The 13,756-nt window shown below is 35.4% G+C and overlaps 2 protein-coding genes across 2 annotated transcripts; both read left to right on the top strand.

Moving 5' to 3' along the window:
* Window positions 1–996: 996 nt before the first annotated feature.
* LOC130729526 (protein SAWADEE HOMEODOMAIN HOMOLOG 1-like) lies at window positions 997–3,882 on the top strand. The gene is made up of 6 exons (XM_057581308.1): window positions 997–1,063; window positions 1,678–1,747; window positions 2,034–2,085; window positions 3,113–3,256; window positions 3,468–3,587; window positions 3,692–3,882. Exons 1-6 carry the CDS (start codon window positions 997–999, stop codon window positions 3,869–3,871), a joined length of 633 nt encoding a protein of 210 aa, XP_057437291.1. The 3' UTR covers window positions 3,872–3,882.
* Window positions 3,883–5,726: 1,844 nt separating this feature from the next.
* Window positions 5,727–13,756, top strand: LOC130729518 (protein SAWADEE HOMEODOMAIN HOMOLOG 1-like). The gene is made up of 4 exons (XM_057581296.1): window positions 5,727–5,865; window positions 12,999–13,141; window positions 13,353–13,470; window positions 13,575–13,756. Exons 1-4 carry the CDS (start codon window positions 5,727–5,729, stop codon window positions 13,754–13,756), a joined length of 582 nt encoding a protein of 193 aa, XP_057437279.1.

Raw genomic sequence — 13,756 nt, 5'->3', positions numbered from 1 at the left:
TTTCATATGCTCCATCACCATTCACAGATACGGGAATTGGAGGAAATTTACAATGAAATGGGAGGAAATGCGCTTTATGAGAATCTTTGCCAGGAAATTGCTTCAAATTTTAGGTGAATTTAATCTTCCCGTGATCATATCTTTAAACATAACTTTGTGTATTCTTTCCTGATACTCCAGAATTTTTAAAAACACTTTATGAAGAATAAGGGCCAAAAGCCCAAAACGAGAAACGGAAACTGCTTCAAAAAAAATAAGGAAAATAAAAAAAGTGGTTGCAGGGGCATAAAAGTATTTTTAGGTAAAACCCTAGTTCTATTTAAGCCTCCTCAAGCCTCAAATATAACACCAAGCAATGGAGAGCCGGCCCTAACCCTAGCAGAGACCTCAACTATCTCTTCTACTCCAAACCCTTTTTCTCTTAAAACCCTCACCAGCCGCCACTTCTACCAGAGCCGCTAGCCACCATCTCATATTCCATCACCACCATATCTTCCTCCTACGAGACCCGGTCCTGCACCATTTCCCCTTTTCCGATCTTAAAACACCACCACATCAACCCTCTTCAACACCGATCTGACTCAAGCGCCACTAGTGTTCCTTTTCTCTACCCAAACGCACCACCAATGTTCCCTCTTTGTACGAATCGGACTACATCTGCTCCATATTCCCTTTTCCAATCTTCCCATCACCGCCACATCCTCTATACAGATCCAGATCGTGCCTTCATCACCATTCACTCACCTTCCCCTGAAACCCGTAGTTGAATAATTAACTTGCTTTGATTTTAATTTTTCCTCTTTGAACAGTTCTCCGAATAAAACTTCCATATCGAAGGAACAGGTTATTACATTTCCATTATTATCATTTATACACCTTTTATAATTTATGGAGCAACTATGACAATGGTGCATTGGTTTTACTAGGTTTCAGGTGCAGCAGTGGTTCCAAAATCAGCTTAACGAGCCACAGGATTAAGTTGCTTCTGCAGACACCATGAATCAAGTTGTTGATCTTTCAAATAAATCCGTTTTAAGAAATGAAAGCTCTACAGTTCTAGAAGGTTTTCCTTTTCCCTTGTTTGGGTAACGCATTGGAAAATTATGTTACATCGATTAAATTCTTTGATTTATAAAATCTCTTGTTTCCGTAAATTGTAAAATCCCCTGTTTAGATAGAGCAATTCAATTTCCTTCATTTTATAACATTTCTTGTTTAAAGTAATTTCTATTTTTCATTTAGAAAATCTTACATGCTCAAGTAGTATCATTCATGTAGTATGCATGTGCTTTTTTTGAATAATTACTTTCACCATTTTTCTTCCAGCCAAATTACGTTTCTTGATTCCTTTTAGTGGAAACTCAATGAGTGCTTGATGCAATAGTTTGTACTTGATAGTGTTATGCTTTATAAGTTGTGCAATTGTAAGTTCATAAGCTCATAGCATTCATATTCCATGTCATGGTTGTTGGGACATGATGAAAGAGACATCTTAAGAAAATAATGATGATATACCGTAAATAATGATGATTATAACAGTTATATAAAGTTTAAACTAATTTCAATAGGTTTTAAGATGTAATGATAAGCAATACAGAACTAATAACAATCATGTTCTGATATTAACCTGTCTTTAAAATTTCCACATTATCATTAACATTTTCATCGTAATGTCAGGTAAACGAAGTGCAGATGTTTCAGAGTGCGTGTTCGCGTCTGAAGCAAGATCTAAGAAAGACTTAGCATGGTGCGAAATAGGCTTCTTATTAAGCATTATGACTATTTTTACTTTTGAGTTTAGCAATGATATGCAATGTGGCTTTTTGTTAACTCTTGGGTTATATTATATTAAAGGTGTGGCCTAATTTATGTTTGTGAATTCTAATATGAACAACATTGAAGGTGATATCTTCCCCCTCCCCCTTTAAGGGAAAAAACCCAAGCAACATCTCCCCTTCATTACAAAGAAAACTTTCATTGTTACTTTTCTTTAGGCTGTGCACCCAACCTCTCATATTTATTTCCATGTACAGGCATGATGTTGCAATGTGTCGCAACTTCAGATATTCGAGGGCTGGCGAACTTGTAAGATTCTATCGTATCATTATTATTTTTATTTTCGGTCTGTAAGAAATTGAGACATTTTCTTTATAATATATAATCATCAATCAACAAAAGATTGGTTGTTCACGTCGCACTTGCTATGCTTGCATGATTTTAAGTATTTATCTTCAAGAGCTGCTCACTTATTAACTGTCTGAATGATATTGAAATTGACACACACTTAGTAGACAAGATGTTATAATTTCTTCTCTTGGTTTGTGCTTAAAACACTGTGAAAACTGTATGAAACTTTTTTTTTCTTCATTTAAACTTGCATGTTTTATGTGCCATAGTGTATATAACCTATTAGGTCTGCTTAAGGTGGTCAAGAATAGAAAAACCTCTGATGGTTTTTATCCAATGGAAAACTAAGCAGTAAAAGGTGAAAGATAGTGGAATCCAGCAAGTTAAGGAAAGAACCACAAAAAATAATTTTCCTGAGAAAAGTACAATCTAATGTTGTGGAAACGAAAAATAAATATTGATAACAATGTAATTTTAATCAATGTAACATGTTTTAGCATAAATTAATTTACCCAAACTTACTTATCTTTTATACACTATTGACCACTTTACAACGAGTTATTATCTGAGCCAAACACTTAAACAAGTTCTATTTTTAAGTTAAAGAAAAAAATGATAAAACACTTTGCTAATGTGTGAAAGTCTGCTCAAAAGAAAATAAAAAACGTTCAAAGGTGATGGTCTTTCTGGCACCTTGGCTTAATGCCTTAGGTGGAACTACCTTGGCATCACTGAAGAAATGTAAACAATACATCTGTGAATGGTCTCTAGATGTAATTTCATGGTATTGATCAGGATATGTTTATTCATTGAATAAAGAATAGAAAAGTAAAATATGCATTATGCAACATATATTGGCATACCTTTGAATATTGTAAGTTATCCTACCGTCTTATGATAGATGTACTGGTTCAGTGGATTCATTTTTTGGATATTGTGGACAACTGATTAAAATTTAACTGATCTTGTCACATACAAATTATAGGAAGTTCTTGTACGATATGTTGGTTTTGGCAAGGTGGAGGATGAGTGGGTGAATGTGAAAAACGAGATGCGAGAGAGATCTATCCCATTGGAACCTTCAGAGTGTCCCAAGGTGAAGGATGGAGATCTTGTACTATGTTTCCTGGTAAGGGACCCTCTCCCCTTTTATTCCACTACAATTTATTTACCTAATTTGTGTCTCCAGTGGCCACATGATAGATATGTTTGCAAAGTCACATGAATTGTTTCTAACATATAAACCATAATGGCTTTTGATTTTCTTTTGTGGCCTTTAAGCTCCTCTAGAATTTCCCTAACTATTAGTACTCTTTTGGGCCTTTATTGGTGTTTCTCAGGAAAGGGGTGATTATGGCCTCTACTTTGATGCTCGTGTAGTAAGAATCCAGAGGAGGCTACACGATGCGACAGATTGCAAGTGCATCTTCACTGTCCGGTTTCTCCATGACAACTCTGAGGTGAACTTTGATATATATTTTTGCTGTCACAAAAATCATGCCATGTTATCATTTTTTGTACTTTGTTAGGAAAATCCTTAGATATTGTCTCTACCTGATTTCAGGAAGAAATTCATTGGAAAGGGGTATGCTATAGGCCTGCACAATGCAATTCTACACAAGAGAAGTTTGTTGTCTTTCATAACTCCCAAAAACCTACACAAGAGAAATCTAATGTCACCCATAACTCCCCAGGACCAACCATAGAACCGAGCCTAAGTGACATCGAGAACTTGTGGCCATGAAAAGATCTCATTCTTCTTTCGTGTTTCATTTTCATCTTTATGGATTTGTGGTATTTCTTGTTTGTGGACCGTGTAAGATAGTAAGGTAGCATTTGTCGCATACAATAGAATGAGTTTTTATTTATGTATTTGGTACTTATTTAGAAGTGAAACATAACGGACCAAAGATTAAAATATGGTATATTTTTATGACTGACATGAATTTCACCCAGTATTGTTAATTGTGAATGGTGGGTCATGGTGGAAAGCCAAAGTTCCTCCATACATGAGACAAATAATGGTGGAACATGGTGGGATATTAGCTATGGTGGAAGGCTAAAATACCGCCATGGCGGATATTAGATAAAACTGATTTCACCCAACCAAAGTTTAACGTGAACAATACTACTCACCTCATCTACCTTTCATTCAACCTACTTATTATGAACTAAAAATGAAAAATGATATAAAGACACACTTTTCTAATAGGATTTCAGTTACAAATTTACCACTGTGTTTTATCTGTATTTGTTACCAAAAATTCTCGAGGAATCTGATTTTCAATATAAATCTTACTTTTAAAAGTATTTTCAACAAAATGTTTATGCCCAACTTCCCATCATGTCACCCCACTTCTCATCCTGTGCCCCTTCTCCTCCCTCTCGTTACACTCATAAACAATCACCTCCATCTTACCTTCATCGCCCCATCTCCTCTTATCACTTATTCTCCCCTCCGTTACTGCCGCACACTCCCTAACTATCACCCTCTCCTACAACCACCCCTACCCTCAACCAAAAGATCTTTCTCCTCCACTACAAGTTCACTCACTCTCTCTCACCTCTAAATATGAGTTTTAACATCAATTTGGTTTCTCTAATCTATTATATTTTGATAGTTTGTTGCTCTTAACAATAAGCTTGCAATTCTACGGTTTGATCAATCTGTATTCATGATTCAACTATTATATGAGATAGACATGCATTTGTGATATATAAATTCATCAATATTCGCTTGATGGCTGAGTATCTTATTTTATTTTGTTACTAGACAAATTGCATAATCATGAAATATTATCTTAGATTAATTGCATAACTTAGATTAATTATATTGCAAAATCATGGAAGATGTTAAAAAAGAAACTACAACTTGGGGAATAACAAGAATCAAATTAGTCAAGCAGAAGGCATCGTATCTGCTTTTTAAAAATGAATTGGGAAGACTGAAAAAGTGATTCATATGCTTAAAGTTAAAGATGTAAAAAAAAAGTGTTGGATCGTGTGATGGAATATTATATCATGATATATATATATAACCACGTAAGTCATAATTCTAAATTCAAACTAAAAAGAGAATACAATAGTAAATTCTAAATTCTAACATAGTCCAAATCTAAATGTGATGGTATTTTTGTCGTTTCCTTCTTCAGCAATCTCATAAATTGACACATTACTATTCAAATTCAAATACCTGTCCAACACGTCTCTCATCAAAATATGTTGATAAGATTTATTTTTATAATAGATTGATTTAAGTTCATTAATTATAACAGTAGGCACTAAATTGAATACTTCATTAATTATAAAGTGTTGCAATGTCAATTTGTATTAAGGTATATATTCTCTAATTCAAATTACTTTTGTGTTTGCTAGTTTGTGCTTCGTATTTTAAATTCGCTTGTGTTTTCGATTTCACTTCTTGGGTTCAAATACAATGGAAATCACTTGTTGTCGAAGTAAGTGGATGTGGACGACGATGTGATGCGTCTTCTTTCTCTCTGTCTTCTCCACCATGGGATCATCTCACCAGCGGGATGACCAGGCATCAACCGCAGATCCAGACTACAATTTTTTTTCCCGCGTTGTCGCAGATTTAGATGTGGGCAAGTGCACCCTTCAAGATGACTTTGTTTGCGGATCTACATTTTGAAGAGGTCACGTCCACGGATTGGAGCCCGCTCCAAGACATTAACTCCACTAAGGTTATGGACACAATGCTCAACGATGAAACTCTAGGTATGAGCATTATCGTTGAACTTATGAATGAATTACTAACAAGGATGATAGTTGACAATTGTAGTTAATGGGTGATGGTCACAGTGTTAAAGCGGGTTTTTAAAACTTTCTAATTTGAAGTTCTCTCACGAGATGCATTTTTTTTGAAATTTTTAATCTTCATCACCCTGGGGTCGAACACAATTGTTAATACTTACAAAAATGGCAATTGAAGGTTGGGGATAATAATTTGCAAGGGTATTTATTTCACTTTAATCTTCTCCAAAACTCTTATTATGTTGTCATCAAATCATCGACCCGTGACCTGTCCTCACCTGCAAATTCAAAAATAAAATAAAAATAAAAAATTCAGTGATAACTTAACAATGAGGTTGTTCTATTGAGCCTGTTCCGTTACTTATTCTTCTTCCCCAAATGGCAACTCATCATGGAAACTAGTGGAAGACAACGATGCTACCTCTGCTTTTTCTAACACTATTCTCCACTAGCGTATCATCGTCCCATAACAACCGACTATCATCAGCCATACGATTCAGATTGTCACGAGGTGTCGCGACGGAGAGGCTGGTTCTGAAGCGGGCAGACGCACCGTTTAAACTCGCACTGTTTGCGGACTTGCATTTTGGGGAGAACGCGTGATGAATTGGGGCCCACTTCAAGATGTCAAGTTCATCCAGGTCATGAACTCGGTGCTCGACAGTGAAACTCCTTGTGAGAATGGTTTCCGTAAACTCAACTAGGATCGATTAGAGCATGCTTGGATTGGTGCTCGTACTGATAGAGGTAGTTCTAGTGCATATGCTCAGAGATTATTTTTATATTATAGTTGTCGTTATGTCATAGAATTGCAGAAAAATGCGGGTTGATGAGGCGGTCAAGATACAATTGCAACGACTAAAAACCCCTTTAAGTTGCGGTTGCAGACCGAAATTTAAAATCTGCATAAATAGCAAAGTAATCAGGACTTATAAAGAATCTTCTTAACAAGATAAAGGAAACTTCATCAAAATCCATAACTTCACCAACAAGGTGTAACATAAATGATAGGTAGTTAAACTTTTTAAATATCTAGTTCAGTGTTCGAACCTGTGCAACGCACGAGTATTATATCTAGTATATATTTAAAGAAAACTTGACCTTTTGCATTAAATACATTGAGCAAAGGAAATTTTCTTTTGTATTAAGTATATTTGATAATGAAATAAAAAACTACATCCACTTTACTATTCATTATTTTAATACTAATTTTTAAACTTTAAAATTTTTCACATTTAAAATAAAATTTTAATTGTTAACTACAAATTGAGAGAATTTTTAAATAATAATAATAGTTTAAATTGACTGCCTTTACACTAATCACAATATTAGATAGTTAATAATAATTTTTAAATTTATAACAAATTATAAAACTTTCCAATTTCTTATGGATTAAAATTAAATTATTAATTTTAATTTTAATTATTAAACATCATTTGATATATTTAATAAAAACAACAAATAAAACTTATTGCTATTTTCACGTATAAAAAATATATATTAACTAGAAAGTTAAATATATAATTTTAAAATTCAGTTGAACTTTTTTTTAATAAAAATAATAATAAATTCAATTATTGATGACTATTATATGTTATTAATTCGTAAGTATTAATGTCAATTTTAGATTCTTCTAAAAAATAATTTACTGAGTCTTAATTAAAAATAATTATAATATTAATTATCAATAATAAATTGAGAAAAAATGGTGAAATGTTTAAAAAGTAAGAAATATATTTATTTGTAAAAAAATTAATAAATTCAAATTAATTGATAGTATTATTAATTATTTACAGAAAGACAACTCTAATATGAACAATTTAATAAACAAAAACTCTAATGTTATTTATTCACATGTCTCAACACAATTATTTTCTACTTCAAGAGAAGGTGTGCCGCGACATGTTTGGAGGCAGTCGTTTTCAAGTTTGATTGCTTCTCTAATGTAGGATGCAGTAGCTTAGTTTGTTTTGTTGTTTTTTTCTTCCGTTTAGTAACAAAAAAATTACACTATATTTATTTTTATACAATATTATGAAATAATATAAATAAACTCGTGCGTTATATCTAGTTCTTTGTATTTTCAATCCCGTTCCTCCTCTACAACTTTTTGGTGACACTGACAAGTCTTTGCGTAGTCATCTCTCCTTGATTTTTATGGAGCCTTTGAATGAAATGATGGTTGAATTAAGCTTATGTGATCCTCCATTTCCGAAGCTCTTTACTGATCAGGTGATTTTTGTTCACTAGGGATGAGAATATGTTTTCTTGAATCATTTCGTTTCACATTCGTTATACATACATATATGTAATTGAATGTCCTTGTGTGCTCTACATTGCATCGCATTCCACATGCAATGGAAAAGTCTTTCTTTGCCCACTTCATCTATTTCATATGCTCCATCACCATTCACAGATACGGGAATTTGAGGAAATTTACAATGAAATGGGAGGAAATGCGCTTTATGAGAATCTCTGCCAGGAAATTGCTTCAAATTTTAGGTGAATTTAATCTTCCCGTGATCATATCTTTAAACATAACTTTGTGTATTCTTTCCTGATACTCAAGAATTTTTAAAAAAACTTTATGAAGAATAAGGGCCAAAAGCCCAAAACGAGAAACGAAAACTGCTTCAACAAAAATAAGGAAAATAAAAAAAGTGGTTGCAAGGGCATAAAAGTATTTTTAGGTAAAACCCTAGTTCTATTTAAGCCTCCTCAAGCCTCAAATATAACACCAAGCAATGGAGAGCCGGCCCTAACCCTAGCAGAGACCTCAACTCTCTCTTCTACTCCAAAGCCTTTTTCTCTTAAAACCCTCACTAGCCGCTACTTCTACCAGAGCCGCTAGCCACCATCTCATATTCCATCACCACCATATCTTCCTCCTACGAGACCCAGTCCTGCACCATTTCCCCTTTTCCGATCTTAAAACACCACCACATCAACCCTCTTCAACACCGATTTGACTCAAGCGCCACTATTGTTCCTTTTCTCTACCCAAACGCACCACCATTGTTCCCTCTTTGTACGAATCAGACTACATCTGCTCCATATTCCCTTTTCCAATCTTCCCATCACCGCCACATCCTCTATACAGATCCAGATCGTGCCGTCATCACCATTCACTCACCTTCCCCTGAAACCCGTAGTTGAATAATTAACTTGCTTTGATTTTGATTTTTCCTCGTTGAACAGTGCTCTGAATAAAACTTTCATATCGAAGGAACAGGTTATTACACTTCCATTATTATCATTTATACACCTTTTAGAATTTATGGAGCAACTATGATAATGGTGCATTGGTCTTACTGGGTTTCAGGTGCAGCAGTGGTTCCAAAATCAGCTTAACGAGCCACAGGATTAAGTTGCTTCTGCATACACCATGAATCAAGTTGTTGATCTTTCAAATAAATCCGTTTTAAGAAATGAAAGCTCTACAGTTCTAGAAGGTTGTCCTTTTCCCTTGTTTGGGTAACGCATTGGAAAATTCTGTTACATCGATTAAATTCTTTGATTTATAAAATCTCTTTTTTCCTTAAATTGGAAAATCCCCTGTTTAGATAGAGCAATTCAATTTCCTTCATTTTATAACATTTCTTGTTTAAAGTAATTTCTATTTTTCATTTAGAAAATCTTACATGCTCAAGTAGTATCATTCATGTAGTATGCATGTGCTTTTTTTGAATAATTACTTTCACCATTTTTCTTCCAGCCAAATTACGTTTCTTGATTCCTTTTAGTGGAAACTCAATGAGTGCTTGATGCAGTAGTTTGTACTTGATAGTGTTATGCTTTATAAGTTGTGCAATTGTAAGTTCATATGCTCATAGCATTCATATTCCATGTCATGGTTGTTGGGACATGATGAAAGAGACATCTTAAGAAAATAATGATGATATACCGTAAATAAGGATGATTATAACAGTTATATAAAGTTTAAACTAATTTCAATAGGTTTTAAGATGTAATGATAAGCAATACAGAACTAATAACAATCATGTTCTGATATTAACCTGTCTTTAAAATTTCCACATTATCATTAACATTTTCATCATAATGTCAGGTAAACGAAGTGCAGATGTTTCAGAGTGCGTGTTTGCGTCTGAAGCAAGATCTAAGAAAGACTTAGCATGGTGCGAAATAGGCTTCTTATTAAGCATTATGACTATTTTTACTTTTGAGTTTAGAAATGATATGCAATGTGGCTTTTTGTTAACTCTTGGGTTATATTATATTAAAGGTGTGGCCTAATTTATGTTTGTGAATTCTAATATGAACAACATTGAAGGTGATATCTTCCCCCTCCCCCTTTAAGGGAAAAAACCCAAGCAACATCTCCCCTTCATTACAAAGAAAACTTTCATTGTTACTTTTCTTTAGGCTGTGCACCCAACCTCTCATATTTATTTCCATGTACAGGCATGATGTTGCAATGTGTCGCAACTTCAGATATTCGAGGGCTGGCGAACTTGTAAGATTCTATCGTATCATTATTATTTTTATTTTCGGTCTGTAAGAAATTGAGACATTTTCTTTATAATATATAATCATCAATCAACAAAAGATTGGTTGTTCACGTCGCACTTGCTATGCTTGCATGATTTTAAGTATTTATCTTCAAGAGCTGCTCACTTATTAACTGTGTGAATGATATTGAAATTGACACACACTTAGTAGACAAGATGTTATAATTTCTTCTCTTGGTTTGTGCTTAAAACACTGTGAAAACTGTATGAAACTTTTTTTTTCTTCATTTAAACTTGCATGTTTTATGTGCCATAGTGTATATAACCTATTAGGTCTGCTTAAGGTGGTCAAGAATAGAAAAACCTCTGATGGTTTTTATGCAATGGAAAACTAAGCAGTAAAAGGTGAAAGATAGTGGAATCTAGCAAGTTAAGGAAAGAACCACAAAAAATAATTTTCCTGAGCAAAGTACAATCTAATGTTGTGGAAACGAAAAATAAATATTGATAACAATGTAATTTTAATCAATGTAACATGTTTTAGCATAAATTAATTTACCCAAACTTACTTATCTTTTATACACTATTGACCACTTTACAACGAGTTATTATCTGAGCCAAACACTTAAACAAGTTCTATTTTTAAGTTAAAGAAAAAAATGATAAAACACTTTGCTTTTTTTTTGTTAAGCCAAAGAAATATATTGAAGTGAAGTACAAGGGGTACTTCAACCCAATACAAGAGAGAAAAGAGAATACAAGGAAAAAGAAAAGAGGCAAAAGATTACAAGCCAACCACTATGGTCATACTAAAAAACCCACCACCCACCCCCACCATGGAGAGAGATTAAATAAACCATGCCTCATTAAAACTTTACCAGGAAAAACCCCCTTGGGAAAACCTGGTGAAGGAAAAAGAGTACGTGGTTTATGTAATCAAAAGTTCCTCTCCAGGTAAGACTAAATACAAGAAAGCCAAAATAAATAGCCTGTCAGTGCAACATCCCAAGGAATCAATGGTCATTCTCCTATGGAGCATTTATCCAACACAGCCACAGTCCCCTTCTACACATGAGATCTCAGTCTCAATTTCTCAATTCTGTCATATTCCATGGAGACATCACTTCAAAAGCACTTCATTCCATGACAGCCCCTTAGTTACAAAGATAGAAGACAAGTGCGTGGATTCAATTTCCACTCATACCATGAATAAGAAAATTGATCCAGCCGTGTCCTTAACCATTGCCATGCTGTTATCTGAATCTGCTCTAACACTTGATATTTACCCACCGCCCCATTGTGGAAAATGATACTGTTGCGCAGCCCCCAAATTGATTTTATAGTTGTTGGGTCCAGGTGGGCCAGCATCCTGCCTGCAGGTAGCATTCGAAACGGGGCGCTGTCTGCTACGCTATAAGAAATAACGTTGCGCCCTCACTAACACCAATTGGTTTTGGCGTAGTGGTAAGCGCGTGATCCTACAAGTGGTATCAGAGCCAGGTCCCGTGTTCGAATCCCACGGAAGGCATGCTGTGCAGCTAGTTTGGCTGGCAGGTGCTGGGGGGGGGATTGTTGGGTCCAGGTGGGCCAGCATCCTGCCTGCAGGTAGCATTCGAAACGGGGCGCTGTCTGCTACGCTATAAGAAATAACGTTGCGCCCTCACTAACACCAATTGGTTTTGGCGTAGTGGTAAGCGCGTGATCCTACAATAGTTGCCAACCAAATTGCAATTTCACCTAGTTTTTGTGCTTTACTTCTCCCAACTGTGGGAAATTGCAATAAATGAATCTTCGGGTCTGAAACTTGAGCCGGGAAGACACCCAACCACGCAAGGCACTCATACCAGATCAGCAACGATTCATAACATGAAAAGAGCAAATGCGAACCAGATTCTTCCTCCAAACCACATAATGGACACAGCGCTTCCTCAGTCGTATGCAATACTTGTCGCTTGAGCAAATTGTCACGGGTTTGGATTCTTCCCAGCAATACTCTCCATGCGAAGGCTTTGATGTTTGAAGGAGCTGGCGCAGACCAAATCCAATTAAAAACAGGTTCCGGTTCTTCTAAATATTGATCCTGTAAAAAAAACATAGGATGAGTTAACAGTATAAGCTCCTTCCCCATCTAATTTCCATTTCCATTCATCCTGTTTATTCTCTACCAATCGAACCCCTTGCAAGACAGCCAATAACTCCTCAAGCCAACGCACCTCACGCCTCTGTAAATTCCTCCTCCACCGGAAAGTCCACTGCCACACCCCATTTTGCTAATGTGGGAAAGTCTGCTCAGAAGAAAATTAAAAACGTTCAAAGGTGATGGTCTTTCTGGCACCTTGGCTTAATGCCTTAGGTGGAACTACCTTGGCATCACTGAAGAAATGTAAACAATACATCTGTGAATGGTCTCTAGATGTAATTTCATGGTATTGATCAGGATATGTTTATTCATTGAAAAAAGAATAGAAAAGTAAAATATGCATTATGCAACATATATTGCCATACCTTTGAATATTGTAAGTTATCCTACCGTCTTATGGTAGATGTACTGGTTCAGTGGATTCATTTTTTGGATATTGTGGACAACTGATTAAAATTTAACTGATCTTGTCACATACAAATTATAAGAAGTTCTTGTACGATATGTTGGTTTTGGCAAGGTGGAGGATGAGTGGGTGAATGTGAAAAACGAGATGCGAGAGAGATCTATCCCATTGGAACCTTCAGAGTGTCCCAAGGTGAAGGATGGAGATCTTGTACTATGTTTCCTGGTAAGGGACCCTCTCCCCTTTTATTCCACTACAATTTATTTACCTAATTTGTGTCTCCAGTGGCCAAATGATAGATATGTTTGCAAAGACACATGAATTGTTTCCAACATATAAACCATAATGGCTTTTGATTTTCTTTTGTGGCCTTTAAGCTCCTCTAGAATTTCCTTAACTATTAGTACTCTTTTGGGCCTTTATTGGTGTTTCTCAGGAAAGGGGTGATTATGGCCTCTACTTTGATGCTCGTGTAGTAAGAATCCAGATGAGGCTACACGATGCGACAGATTACAAGTGCATCTTCACTGTTCGGTTTCTCCATGACAACTCTGAGGTGAACTTTGATATATATTTTTGCTGTCACAAAAATCATGCCATGTTATCATCTTTTGTACTTTGTTAGGAAAATCCTTAGATATTGTCTCTACCTGATTTCAAGAAGAAATTCATTGGAAAGGGGTATGCTATAGGCCTGCACAAGGCAATTCTACACAAGAGAAGTCTGTTGTCTTTCATAACTCCCCAAAACCTACACAAGAGAAATCTAATGTCGCCCATAACTCCCCAGGACCAACCATAGAACCGAGCCTAAGTGACATCGAGAACTTGTGGCCATGA

The sequence above is a fragment of the Lotus japonicus genome, chromosome 1 (genome assembly GCF_012489685.1).
Source record: "Lotus japonicus ecotype B-129 chromosome 1, LjGifu_v1.2".
NCBI classification, from domain to species: Eukaryota; Viridiplantae; Streptophyta; class Magnoliopsida; order Fabales; family Fabaceae; genus Lotus; species Lotus japonicus.
Note: the sequence above shows the minus strand (reverse complement) of the source record. Positions and strands in the feature narration are given on the sequence as shown.

What these genes read in the sequence shown, in the direction of transcription:
- LOC130729526 (XM_057581308.1), top strand. Translation starts at nt 997, where the DNA reads ATGAATCAAGTTGTTGATCTTTCAAATAAATCCGTTTTAAGAAATGAA. An exon ending in AAGCTCTACAGTTCTAGAAG is followed by an intron (nt 1,064 to 1,677) that starts GTTTTCCTTTTC and finishes TCGTAATGTCAG; the next exon opens with GTAAACGAAGTGCAGATGTT. An exon ending in TCTAAGAAAGACTTAGCATG is followed by an intron (nt 1,748 to 2,033) that starts GTGCGAAATAGG and finishes TTCCATGTACAG; the next exon opens with GCATGATGTTGCAATGTGTC.
- LOC130729518 (XM_057581296.1), top strand. Translation starts at nt 5,727, where the DNA reads ATGTGGGCAAGTGCACCCTTCAAGATGACTTTGTTTGCGGATCTACAT. An exon ending in GCTCAACGATGAAACTCTAG is followed by an intron (nt 5,866 to 12,998) that starts GTATGAGCATTA and finishes ACAAATTATAAG; the next exon opens with AAGTTCTTGTACGATATGTT. An exon ending in ATCTTGTACTATGTTTCCTG is followed by an intron (nt 13,142 to 13,352) that starts GTAAGGGACCCT and finishes GGTGTTTCTCAG; the next exon opens with GAAAGGGGTGATTATGGCCT.